The sequence below is a fragment of the Poromitra crassiceps genome (genome assembly GCF_964638095.1).
Source record: "Poromitra crassiceps genome assembly, chromosome: 17".
NCBI lineage: Eukaryota > Metazoa > Chordata > Actinopteri > Beryciformes > Melamphaidae > Poromitra > Poromitra crassiceps.
In genome coordinates, this window is record NC_139635.1 from 19,333,975 (window position 1) to 19,348,243 (window position 14,269).

The 14,269-nt window shown below is 46.5% G+C and overlaps 1 protein-coding gene across 1 annotated transcript in view; it reads left to right on the forward strand.

Annotated features, from left to right (window-relative positions):
* frrs1a (ferric-chelate reductase 1a) overlaps positions 1-147 on the forward strand; it is a gene marked incomplete at both ends in the record, with an annotated part of 27,101 nt that extends 26,954 nt beyond the window's left edge. The window contains one exon of the mRNA XM_083653964.1: positions 55-147. Coding sequence (XP_083510090.1) covers positions 55-147 — 93 coding nt within the window. The remainder of the gene's footprint in view (positions 1-54) is intronic.
* Between the last annotated feature and the right edge of the window lie 14,122 nt (positions 148-14,269).

The window sequence follows — 14,269 nt, forward strand, 5'->3', positions numbered from 1 at the left end:
ATTTTAGAAAGTTTTTGCTACTTGCTGACTCTACACTTATCCTTTCCCTTCCAGGAGCCCATCATTAAGTCCTCCATGTTGGCTGCCTTTGTTTTGGGGAACGCTGGTCTCTTAGTGGCCTTGCTCTCCTCTATTGCTGAACTTTGACCTCCAATGGAACAACTTACAACTCATTTTGGGGTCTCAACCCAAAGCTTTGGAGGTTGTTTTACACATGGCTGCAGAGACTTGTATTTACTTATGGAGCTCTGAATAAATCTTCATATTATTATACTTGGATTATTAATGCCTTTATTAATGTTTAATAGCAGCCCTTCATTGGCCCTTAGTGAATAAATCATTAAGGACATTTCTGGAACTGGGAAGTTTGGGTCCTCCTGAAGCTTTCCTATTTCATTTGATTGCTGCTTTGATAGACTCATGCAGTGTTTCCCCTAGAAAGATCTTCAGGCCTGGAGGGATTTCAAAACGTACCCCGACTGCAACGGTGGGGGCCCTCGCTGGCAACGCTAAACTTTTAGCTGACCTGTTCGCATCTATGTTCGCAATGGCATCCCAAGTATCATCATACTATTATGTGATGCGATGTGAACAGTTGTATTATGGGATGTGCATTTCCCAGGCAACAACATTTTGGAACAAAGCTGCACGCTGGCGCAATGCTCCTAAAAGCAAAATGCTTATTGTTTTGAATGATTTGGCATCTTCTATTACTGTCAACACTGTCAACACCAGTAGTAATAGTATGCCATAAAGGTTTATTGAGATTTTGGGGAGAGCAGAAAAAGAAAAAGAAAAAAAAATCTAAATTTTTTCTGGTCTGGCGGGGGCGCCGTTGGCCTGGCGGGAGCGCCATTGGCCTGGCGGGCCCGCCAGGCCTGTAGAATAGTAGGGGAAACACTGCTCATGTATAGTCAAAGTCTATGCCCAAAGTCATGGCCTCTTTAGTCCAGCCATGTATAGCTAAACTCCCCATAGACGTTTCATAAAATCCTCATAAAAAAAGAGTTTTACTTCACCATAGAACATTTCACTCGGACCAAAACTAAAAAACAAAACAGTTTTGGTCGGAGTGAAATGTTCTATGGTCTCTCATGATTCTGATTATAGCTGAATCACTTGGTTTATCCAAGTAAACCTCTTTTTTATAATGCTTTTACAAATGTCCTTACGCCCCATGGGATGATCAAGAACACAATAGTTACACTGAAAGGAAAATGTCTGGAAAGAGTACTTGACAATGACATAGAATATTACAGTAAGAGTATACTTGACAATGACATACAGTATTACAGTAACAGCCCGGCCAAGTGTATCTCAAAGTCATTGCATATTAGTATTTTTCTATATGAGATATTAACTTTATGTAAATTATTTAAAGGAGTTGAGATCTTGCTCTTTACCCCTTTTGCTAACAGTCTGCACTTTAGTAACTGTGTCAAATCTAGAATAATAACAGCAAGCAGTGTGTTATAACCTTCAATTAAGATAATGAATGTGTTATAACCTTAAATTAAGAGAATGAATGCGTTATAACTCTTAATTGAGATAATGAATGTGTGAATTCAATTAAGAGAATGAATGGAGTAACGGACATTCTGATCTAAATACATATTCTGTCACAATCTGAATCTCTTTCACATGAACAATAAACACTTATAAGAGGAAAACAATGCCATGTTCTTTGGTTTTTTAATATTGATCGTTTATGGGAGCTATGACACCAAATTTGATACATTTCATATTTCACACTATAACTCTGTATATCAGTATTACAGTTTTGCCTTGATATGACATTATATTTCTATGCCTGTATTATATCACATTTGTATTTGATATAATTCAATTACATGTACAATACAAGTAAAGAGTATTCTGTTCCATCACCACAGAGCCATCTTAGTAGGAAAATAACAGGTGATCGTAATAAATTGCCAGGTGATTATATGACAGTCAGCCACAGTCAAGGTAGAGTAAAGCACCATATTGGTAGTAAATGCATGTGACATTGGAAAAATATGAATATGCCATTTTGTGCCATTTATATAGCACCTTTCTAGATGCTCAAAGCACTTCACATATCACGGGAGGGGGGTCTCGATCAACTCATCCACCACCGATGTGTAGCACCCACGTGGGTGATGTGTAGCACCCACTTGGGTGATGTGTAGCACCCACGTGGGTGATGTGTAGCACCCATGTGGGTGATGTGTAGCACCCACCTGGGTGATGTGTAGCACCCACCTGGGTGATGTGTAGCACCCACCTGGGTGATGTGTAGCACCCATGTGGGTGAAGTGTAGCACCCACCTGGGTGATGTGTAGCACCCACCTGGGTGATGTGTAGCACCCACGTGGGTGATGTGTAGCACCCACGTGGGTGATGTGTAGCACCCACGTGGGTGATGTGTAGCACCCACGTGGGTGATGTGTAGCACCCACCTGGGTGATGTGTAGCACCCACGTGGGTGATGTGTAGCACCCACGTGGGTGATGTGTAGCACCCACCTGGGTGATGTGTAGCACCCACCTGGGTGATGTGTAGCACCCACCTGGGTGATGTGTAGCACCCACGTGGGTGATGTGTAGCACCCACGTGGGTGATGTGTAGCACCCACCTGGGTGATGTGTAGCACCCACCTGGGTGATGTGTAGCACCCACGTGGGTGAAGTGTAGCACCCTGTAATGAATGAGGGATGATTAGGTGGCCATGATGGAAGGATGGGCGGTGTGGGTATTTAGCCAGGGCACCGGGGTTACACCTTGCCTCACTGTTGCTGTCACAGGCAGAGTCACACTGTCTCTGCCCTGGGGCATTGGGGATGGGGATATTATTCATGAGACTAGAGGGAAGAGCACCTCCTACTGGTCCTCCAACACAACTTCCAGCACCAGTGTGTATTTGTTTATTAAAAAAGATCCCCATTAGCTGCCGCCTGGGCGACAGCTAGTCTGCCTGGGGTCCAAGACAAAAACAAGATTCAAGATTCAAGATTCAAGATTCAAGATTTTTATTGTCACTCCATGGTACAAGTATCACGTGTGAAATTCTTGTGCTGTGGACTCCGTTTACGACATAGTACAAATAGGCAACAAGCAATGAGCAATAGGCAATAAGAAATAGGCATCAATAAGCAATACTAAGCAGCAATAGGCAAAGAATAGCGATAAGACAAGTCAGTGGCATGTTCATTGCACATAGGTGCACATGTCATGTGCATACGTTAGACGTGTTCGGACATTTTAATTCGACGTATTTGACATACAGTGCAAATAGCATGTACCTTATTAAACATACAATTAAACATTAGGCATTGTGCATACGTTAGACGTGTTTAGACATTTTAAATTCGACGTAATTGACATACAGGTGCAAATAGCATGTACCTTGTTAGACATACAATTGAACATTAGGCATACATAGTGGTAGCAGCTGCAGTACGGTACGGTACGACTACTACACTATTTGTGTATGTTAAGGAGTCTCGTGGCCTGCGGGAAGAAACTGTTCCTCAAGCGATTTGTGCGTGCTTTTGGAACCCTGTATCTCCTCCCTGAGGGTAGCAGGGAGAACAGGCTGTTGTGGGGATGGTTTGTGTCTTTGATGATCTTCAGGGACCTCCTGAGGCACCGCTGGTTATACAGTTCGTGCAGTTCTGGCAACTCGTCTCCTGTTACGTGCTGGGCCGCGCGCCTCACCCTCCGTAGCGCCCTGCGGTCCATGGTGGTACAGTTCCCATACCAGGTGGTGAAGCAGCCAGTCAGCAGGCTTTCAATGGTGCCTCTGTAGAAGTCCCTGAGGATTTCTTTCCTTAGCCCAAACTTCTTCAGGCGCCTGAGTCCGTGTATTCGCTGTTGGGCCTTTTTGACAACAGTGGCGGTGTGGCCGGCCCAGGTCAGGTCCTGGTGGATGTTGACTCCCAGGTACTTGAAGCTGTCCACCCTTTCCACCACTGTGCCGTTGATGGTGATTGGGGGGTGTGTGCCCCCCCCTCTCCTGTAGTCCACAATGATCTCCTTGGTCTTGGAGACGTTCAGAGAGAGGTGGTTGTCCTGGCACCATTGTTCCAGGACCCTCACCTCCTCTCTGTAGGCCGTCTCGTCGCCCCCCGAGATCAGCCCCACGACTGCTGTGTCGTCTGCAAACTTCACGATGGTGTTTGAAGTTTGAGTCGCCACGCAGTCGTGGGTGTAGAGGTCGTACCAGAAGGGGCTGGAGACGCACCCCTGGGGCGCTCCTATGCTGATGGTCAGCGGGGAGGAGGTGAGGTTGCCCACCCTCACCACCTGGCGGCGGTCTGTCAGGAAGTCCAGGATCCAGTCGCACATCGCTGTGTTTAGTCCCAGGTCCCTGAGTTTGCTTACCAGCCTGGAGGGTACTATGACATGATGGACAATTATTAAAATACAAAGACACAAGATAAAATAACATACAAGAGAATCAAAAGCAGATCTAAGCTAAGACAAATAATAGAGAATAGAGACAGAAGAGACAATAAAAAAAGCATATCTAAGCTAATACAGACAATGGTATGGTATGGTAGCCCTCTAGCTAGCCAAACCCAAATATTAGTATGTTATACTTACTACTAGAATACATGAGAAAACAGACATAAAAGAAAAAGTTAAATTCCAAACATCATTGTGAGTGAAGATGGGATCTGAGCATCCTTCGCGTTTTCTCAACATATTTTAAACACAGTTTAACACAGGAGCCACTGGGTGGTGCTGCTGAGCCCAACTATTCACCTGGTCCTGCAGCCCCTCCTCCATATAGTATCATGTATTATACATATACCAGGCTATATAGTATCATATAGTATCATGTATTATACATATACCAGGCTATATAGTATCATATAGTATCATGTATTATACATATTATAACAGGCTATATAGTATATACATAGGCTACTGTATATATAGGTTTCTTATATAAATAGCAGCAATTGTGAGCGTTTCCCTCCTTTCATATTCAAGCTTGTTTTTAAAACATCTGTACATTTATACTGTGCCCTAACCCTAACCCTGTACCTCAACATTAATTGAATTAAAACACTTCTTAACTAACATCGACAGCCTCTGAGAACCGGTGGGGACTGACAGTTAGCTAGAGGCATAGGAGAGTTACAGGTGTGTCCCACCCTGGCTAGCCTATGTGCGCCTCTCTAGTGTGAATTAAAGTGTGCCTATACCTATAGGATAAAATCCTGTGTGTGACCTAAACCTGCTCTTAATGCATTAAGCTAAGTGTGTTTGCTAAAATGCTCTCTGCAACATTACATGTGTGATCGCGTGTTTTACTGCGATGGTGTGTTTTACAAGGGGTGGTTTGGCTTGCTGTGATTGATCTTCTTTAGTCTATCTATACAGAGGGTGGCTGGTAGGCTGGGGGGGGGGGACTTGTCTGGGGGGGGCATGTTGAGGAGTGGCCAGTTCTCAGCCTTGGGTTTCTATGCTGTGTCTGAATTGATCCTGTCCAATCCAAAATAAATGGCATATAATTGTCTTACCTCGTTGGTATCTCAGGTATCTGACACCGGACCCTATAGGCTAAAGAAAGGTGGTGGCAGCAGTGCTTTTTAGCTTATCCACTTAATATCCCATTCCTAAATCAAGATTAATCACAATATAAGACCCAACCCATTACCCGTGATTAATAATCAATCACACAGGCTAGAAACACAGTGGATTCATCAGGTATCCCTTTACACTGTGGGAGAACAGGTCAACATTAAAAGGCAATTTGCAGCAATGTCCGGTTTCCCCAATCTAATCGGCACAATTGACTGCACTCATTCTTGCTATTCACCTTATTCTTTGCCCACACATGGACGCTTCCGCATTACGTCATTCCGTAATAGTATTTCCGTTTTGACTTGCCAAAAACTCCGCAGGCAAGATGGCTGCGCACAGTCCGCATCTAAACTGGCAGAATTACTCCGCCATAAACTAACATATCTTGGCCAATACGTATGTAACATGCAAAATAAAACAACCCGTAATATCTTAATTTTATGTAGAATGCAGAGGATATGTAACTGTTTAGTTAAACTTGCATTCCAGGAATATTGTGCTCTTAAGTTGACGTTAGTGGAGTCGAGGCTGTTGCGTCCTGAAACCCACTAGCGTAACCTATGTGCGATTCGAAATAACGCATCCGAGATAGAAACGTTATGAATATAGCCACGTTATAAACAACAAACTAACGCTGTTGATCCGTATGGAAACAGTGTTACTCGAAATGGTTAAAAGTTATTATCAATTTGGTCATTCAGTGGCATTTTACTGCCATATAACATAACTAACTAGTGGCTAACCACAAAAGCCACAGAAGGCAACTAGCGCTGAACCGGAAGAACAAATACGTTTGTGTTGAACGCGGAAGAGAGAAAAAGTGGGCGTGGTGAGTAAGGTGAATAGAGGCACTGCAAGAAATAGGCCACGCCCATCACGGGGGAAGTCGGTCCGTTCACTTCCATTCACCAGCGTCATTGTCCTTGAATTAAACATAGCTAAAAGCTGTTGTGTGGTGGGCTGCGCACACAACAAATGTAAAAAAATTGCCAATTAAAGTTTTTTTGTACTCCCGAGCAAAACAAGGAAGCCATTGAGAATTGGCGAGAAGAAAATGTGGATTTAGGTGTCAAGGAAGTAAGTTGGAGTGTTCATCTTCTGTATACACGATCTTTGTGTGCAACACGCAACCATGCACGTGACATAGGAGAACGCCAGGATTGGAGGGGGGGGGTTCTGTTTTCCCCCGTATTGGGCGTGGTTTCTGAATGATGACGCGTTACGCAGTGTCTCTATAAGGGCCCCACATGAGAATGAGGTTGTATATGTGAATCATAAGCATGTGCACGCAATCAATCTACTGTGACTCCAACATGGTCCTGAGCAATGTTGGAACGGTGGAATGTTGATAATGAATGTTTTTTTCTTCTTCTTCCTGTGTCTGAGCTTGTTTTTGTTCTTATGAATGAAAAATTGAAAAAGTAAATATGGGGGGAAGGGGGGCCCCTTGATGCAATACCATTCAGGAAGTGTGGGGGGCAGTACGGACAGTGACACACTGTTTACACTACTGCCCCCCACACTTCCGGAATGGTATTGCATCAAGGACTTTTTGATATCAAAGGCATAAAAGTGGATTTTATGCAACAAGTTGGAAGCGGCAACATCTGTTATTTAGAAGAAGAGGATGTTAAGCATCAGATAGCGTCATCACTTCAAGTTTCTGGCTCAGGTAAGGATTCTTTTAAGACCTAGATGCGAGAGCGGCGCGCTGGTCTGATTGGAAATGCTACGTGGGTCCCCGGGCGCTAATGCTCAGTATGAGCGAGAAGCGCCCGGCTAGCAGGGTAAGACGGTAGCCAGCTAGTTTCATCTGTTTGTTGTTGTTGTTGATTGTTCACACTGTAAACATGACAGCCGGATTATTGGCAATTCTGGCAGCAGCGGAGTTTGAAGATCCTCCAGCCAGGAGAAGGGGTAGGAGGAGTGACATTGACAAGCAGCGTGATTTTTTGTAATGTGCTTTAATAGCAGACTTTCCAAAACCTTGGCTAGGCTCTTTTTTATGTATGTATGTATGTATGTATGTATGTATGTATGTATGTATGTATGTATGTATGTATGTATGTATGTATGTATGTATGTGTGTATGTGTGTATGTATGTATGTATGTATGTGTAGCCTATGTATGTATGTATGTATGTATGTATGTATGTGTGTGTGTGTGTGTGTGTGTGTGTGTGTGTGTGTGTGTGTATGTATGTATTTATGTATGTATGTACGTATGTGTATGTATGTATGTATGTATCTGTGTGTGTGTGTGTGTGTGTATGTATGTATGTATGTATGTATGTATGTATGTTTATGTAGCCTATGTATGTATGTATGTATGTATGTGTGTGTGTGTGTGTGTGTGTGTATGTATGTATGTATGTATGTATGTATGTATGTATGTATGTATGTATGTATATATGTATGTATGTATGTATGCATGCATGCATGCATGCATGTATGTATGTATTGTGGAGATGCTGGGGTTGACGCGTGATTTCTAACCCCACATAGGATAAGCAATAACCACGCCCTGTGGTGCCGGGATTGGCCAGGAGCAACACTGGAGGGCACGCAGCCCAGCGATTTCATGAACCAACTGAATAGCTCTTGAGAACAGACAGCGATATTGAGAGCGGACATTGAAATGAATTATGGTCACCTACCTTCCTTAGCATAGTAATAATAATAATAAGCATAATAATTGTAATCTACACAATGTACACAATCTACAAAAACATGCAATAATATAAACGGTGTTGTGTTCACGTTCATAGCTCATATAATGTAATGTATCATATCGTTAATTTCAAGCTCAATTCTTACCCAGAGAAAAGGTACAGCACTGAAAATGTAACAAGCAATAGTTTTTTAAACATCTTTATTTTAAAAGATGAAAAACCCCAGGCGCTTTAGTCCCAAGCTTCAATGCTCCTGGCCAATCCCGGCGCCACAGGGCGTGGTTATTGCTTATCCTATGTGGGGTTAGAAATCACGCGGGGTTGACATATCTGTGGGGATTTACGGGGTTACGTAAAGGCAGCATACAGCCAGTGGGTGTGGTGAGTGAGAGGGGTTCACCTGTGATTGGCTGGGGGAGGGGAGCTGTGAGCGGGGACTCGGGGGTTGTTGAAGTGTGGAGCCTGAAGGAGACGGCTGTGTGCGTTGGGAGCTGAGAAGCTAGGAGAAGCTAGCGGGGTTTGGGTGTGTGGTTTGTGGGGTGTTGGTTTGGCGTGGACTACAGCTGACAGTAGTCCTGGGAATAGCGATCCACAATAAAGTGCGGTAACAAGATCCTGACTCATCGACTGCTTTGTGGGGTCGTTACATTGGTGTCAGAAGTAAAAGTTAACGCCTTGGAGGCTCGACCTGGCGTGGGCGGTTAGCTGTGTGTGCTAGCTGCTACAAACACCACGTGGAATGGTGCGCGATGGTGGACGCCCGTCGGTGGACGGGGGGGAAAAGGAGCTACCGACTCTGGAGTTCAGCTCGGTACTTGCTGGCATGGAGGCCTGCCTGAAGCAGGAGTTCAGTTCGGTGCTTGCCGGCGTGGAGGCCCGCCTGATGCAGGAGATCAGACGGGTGTTGGAGATGACGCCTGCCTGGGCAGAGGAGCTTATGAAGCTACTGCGGGAGGTAACGCAGCGTGGGGAACGGCGGACGGAGGAGCCGCAAAGAAAGTGTTGGACTTGTGGAGGACATGGTCACCTGGCGAGGTGGTGCCACAGCAGTACTGGGGGGCAGACCAGGGATGCGGAGCAACGGTACTGGGGCGCCCGGGTGTCTGCTGGTCGTGTGGAGCGTTTGGGCATCTGGCCAGGGAGTGTCGGGAGGCTGTCGAGGACCAGAGGACAGCGGGAGAGGAGAGACGTGCAGGCGGCTGGCAGGTGAGACTCTGCTGGTCGTGTAAGAGGCCTGGACATTTGGCCAGGAACTGCACTGAGACTGTGGAGGACGGAGGAAGGACACAGGCTGGGGAGAATGTGAGCAGCCGGGAGGAAGAGAACGTTGTTACGGTCAGGGGAGCGGTGCTCGTGTCTCCAGGGGAGCGGGAGGGGTTAATGCCGGAGGTGCCGGCCCAGCCTAGCGGCTCTACACCCCCCACGGTTGCTGTGCAGGAAGCCGAGGTGGAGATCGCTGCCGGTTGTGTTCTCCCCACTGACCTGAACACGCCGCCCCCTGGGGGAGGGGGACGGGAAGACGAGCGAGTGCAAGAGGCGGAGGAAGAGGAGTACTGTTCAGATGTGGACCTGACAGACGACGACATGACCATCATGGATGTCGACGTGGGTGAGTGGAGACGCAGGCAGGTGGAGGACGCGGACATCAGTCCGATGCTTGCGTGGGTGGCGATCGGACGCCGGCCCCCTGTGGAGGAGATGCACATGTTTTCCGGTGCCACGAAGGGACTGTGGGAGATGTTTACCGACCTGCGTCTGGATGAAGATGGGCTGTTGGAGAGGACAGGGCACGGGGTAAAGGGGTTCCAGACGGTTGTGCCCAGCTACCTGCGGGAATTGGTGCTACGGTGAGCGCACAGGGGCCGCAGCGGTCAGGGTCATCTGGGGGCTGAGGAGATGCTCCACCATGTTCGTGCACTTTTTTATTGGAACAAACACAAGGAGGATGTGCGGAGCTACTGCAGTGCGTGTGATGACTGTGGGGCACAGGGGGGAGGCCGAAGAGAGTCACCCTGCGGAGGACTGACCCTACTGGGGGGTGAGAGGGACTAGTGTGCTTCGGGTGGGACAGAAGCTTTGAAGGGGGGATGGGAATGGTGTTGAATTGAAATGAATGTAGAAAAAAAGAAAAAGATAATGTAAATGGTGGTGGTTGAATTGAATTGAAATGTAAATGTGACGGGTTGAAATGTAAATGTTTGGGTGTTATTGTACAGGGACATGTACAGGGATATGTGTGTTTTGGGGGTGCCAGCGTGGGCGCTGGCTTTGTTGGGAGGAGATAATGTGGCGATGCTGGGGTTGACATATCTGTGGGGATTTACGGGGTTACGTAAAGGCAGCATACAGCCAGTGGGTGTGGTGAGTGAGAGGGGTTCACCTATGATTGGCTGGGGGAGGGGAGCTGTGAGCGGGGACAAGGAACAGCTCGGGGGTTGTTGAAGTGTGGAGCCTGAAGGAGACGGCTGTGTGCGTTGGGAGCTGAGAAGCTAGGAGAAGCTAGGAGAAGCTAGCGGGGTTTGGGTGTGTGGTTTGTGGGGTGTTGGTTTGGCGTGGACTACGGCTGACAGTAGTCCTGTGAACAGCGATCCACAATAAAGTGCGGTAACAAGATCCTGACTCATCGACTGCTTTGTGGGATCGTTACAGTAGGTATGTAGGCCTATGTGTGTGTGCGTGTGTGTGTGTGTGTGTGTGTGTGTGTGTGTGTGTGTGTGTATGTATGGATGTATGTATGTGTGTGTGTGTGTAACCGATGTGTTAATTAGTTTATATTTCACCAATAATCCTTTTTCATTTTTGTCACTATTTTGTTGTTGTTTTTCATATGTAGCCTACACCGTTTCTGTATATACTATTTATTTGGGGAGCTTTTACTTTGTTAAGTGTGGTTTTGTTATGTGACCCTTGACACTTTGGCGATGTCACTTCCTGTTTTGTTTCCGGTCCGCGGGCTTTTCCTCAGACGGCTTTCCTTGCTGAGGAGAGGTAAGGTTTTGCAAGTGCTCCCCATGGGTGCTCCCACGAGTAGCATGCTAAAATGGGGTAGAAAAACACAATACAGAGTGTTGCAGGCTTTACTTTACTTTACTTACTTTACTTTATTTCATTTGGCAGACGCTTTTATCCAAAGCGACTTACATCACATTTCAATACAATTCATTCAAAGAAATACAAACAATGAAAACATAACTAAAACCATATATAATCAATAAGGGTTAACCGATTCCGGAGGGACCCAGGTGTAGCCCGAAAAGGTAAGTTTTTAGTCTCCGGCGAAAAATCGGCAGTGTCTCGGCCAACATGACGAAGGGGGGAAGTTCATTCCACCATTGCGGAGCCATGGAGGAGAACAGTCTTGAACGAGACAAGCGTTCACCAGGGCCACGTAGCGATGGAGGGGCGAGGCGGGCCGTGCAGGTGGAGGAGCGGAGGGAACGGTGGGATGATTGGAAGCTGACCAGGGATTGTAAGTAGAGCGGGGCTGACCGGTGAACTGCACGGTAGGTCAGTACCATGGTCTTGAATTTGATACGGGCCAAGATGGGGAGCCAGTGAAGGTCACGGAAAAGGGGAGTGACATGGGAGAATTTAGGTAAGTTGAACACCAGACGGGCAGCAGAATTTAGAATGAGTTGGAGGGGTTGAATGGCCGAGGCAGGTAGCCCCGCCAGTAGGACATTACAGTAGTCAAGGCGGGACAGGACGAGTGCCTGGATCAGGAGCTGAGCTGCCTCCCTAGTGAGGAACGGACGGATCTTTCTAATATTATATAGTAAAAACCTACAGGAGCGGGCGGTTGCTGAGATGAAGGCTGAGTTGGATAGCTGGTTATCTAATGTTACACCAAGGTTTTTAACAGTATTTGACGGTAGTATGATGATGTTGTTGATAGTGATGGAGAGGTCAGAGAATGGACAGTCTTTCCCAGGGAGGAAGAGGAGCTCGGTTTTGTTGAGATTAAGTTTAAGATGATGGGCAGTCATCCAGGAGACAATGTCATTAAGGCAGGCGGCGAGACGTGACTGGATTAGGGTGTCGGAAGGGGGAAAAGAGAGGAAAAGTTGAGTGTCATCTGCATAGCTGTGGTAGGAGAAACCGTGGGAAGTGATTATGTGACCAAGGGACCTAACATATAGAAGGAACAGGAAGGGGCCGAGGACAGATCCCTGGGGGACACCCGTGTTCAGAGTGCAAGTTTTAGAGAGGGACCCACGCCAAAGAACCTGATAAGTGCGATTGGAGAGATAGGAGGTGAACCATGAGAGTGCAGAACCAGAAATACCGAGATCAGTGAGAGTGGAGAGAAGGATGTGATGGTTAACCGTGTCAAAAGCAGCAGAAAGATCAAGAAGGACAAGGACAGAGGAGAGGGAGGAGGCTTTGGCTGTGTGGAGGGCATGGGTGACTGAGAGGAGGGCTGTTTCCGTGGAGTGAGCGGGCTTAAATCCAGATTGTAAGGGGTCCAGGAGGTTGTTTTGAGTGAGGTGAAGAGAGAGTTGTTGACATACTGCACGTTCTAGGGTTTTTGAGATGAAGGGGAGGAGAGAGACAGGGCGGTAATTATGGAGGGCGGTGTGGTCAAGGGAAGGTTTTTTAAGGAGGGGCTTGACTCTGGCTGTTTTCAGAGCAGCCGGGACAGTACCAGAGGACAGGGAGGAGTTGATGAAAGAAGTGAGGAAGGGGGATAAATCAGAGGAAATGGTTTGGAGAAGAGGGGAGGGGATGGGATCCAGGGGGCAGGTGGTGGCAGGATAGGACATAAGAAGTTTGAGGACATCATCGGGGGAGAGGGGAGAGAAGGAGGACAGGGTGGTGGCAGGGGGTAGAGAGTTATAGTTGCAGATGGGAGAGTTGTTGTTAGTGGCTGGGGGGGGGAAGGAGGAGGTGATGTCATCGATTTTTTTGGAAAAGAAAGTCATGAAGTCGTCAGCGGAGAGGGAGGAGGGGGGAGGAGGGGAGGGAGGGTTGAGTAGAGAGGAGAAAGTGGAGAATAATTTTCTGGGATTGGAGGCAGAGGACTGGATTTGGGAGATGAAGAAGGAAGATTTTGCAGAGGTGACAGCGGTGGTGAAGTTCGATAGGATGAGGTGGTAAGCGGAGAGATCTGAAGGGTTGTGAGATTTATGCCATTTCCTTTCGGCTGCCCGAAGCTCTGCTCGATGGATACGCAGAGCCTCGGACAGCCAAGGCGCAGGGGGACAGGATCTGACAGGTTTAGAAGTGAGAGGACAGAGTGAGTCAAGGGCTGAGGAGAGGGAGGACAGAAGACTAGTAGCGGCAGCATCAGTGGATAGGGCTTGGCCTGGCCCCTTTAAGAAATACGTTGGTGGGCGTGAGATGTGTGTGTGACGTACTAGTCCAGTAAAAATGTCACTTGACCTCACACTAATTGCAACAAAAACAAACTCAACTGATTTTGTATCCTCAATATGTCCTCAATGAAGGAAAAAAAGTGTTAAGGAAATGTATGAAGGGAAAGTTTTGAAAATGACCTATATGATGCTACCAAAGACGTTTTTTTATTTATTTTTTAACTTTTTTTTTTTTTTCCCCCCCTTCTTCTCTTTGAAGCAAAAAACACATACAGGATATAAGTGATGAGATTTATGGCACATAAAAAAAAAAAAAAAAAAAAAAAAAAAACGTTTTTGGTAGGCTACCATCATATTTAGGTCATTTTCAAAACTTTCCCTTCATACATTTCCTTAACACTTTTTTTCCTTCATTGAGGACATATTGAGGATACAAAATCAGTTGAGTTTGGTTTTGTTGCAATTAGTGTGAGGTTGACCCACATATTTGCGTAAAATGCCTGGACTATACCTCTCTTACAGTCAGTCTAACTCTCGGTGCGGAAGATACACACGCCTGTATGAAGCAGCTAAAGACAGTCTATGCTAAACGTAGCTACAGCAGTGATCGCCAAGCTGAGTGGGTCCAGATCAACACTGTATGTACAGTAAAGAAGCCGTGTTCCATGAACCTGATGGGAATAAAACTTCCTGTGTTTACAAGC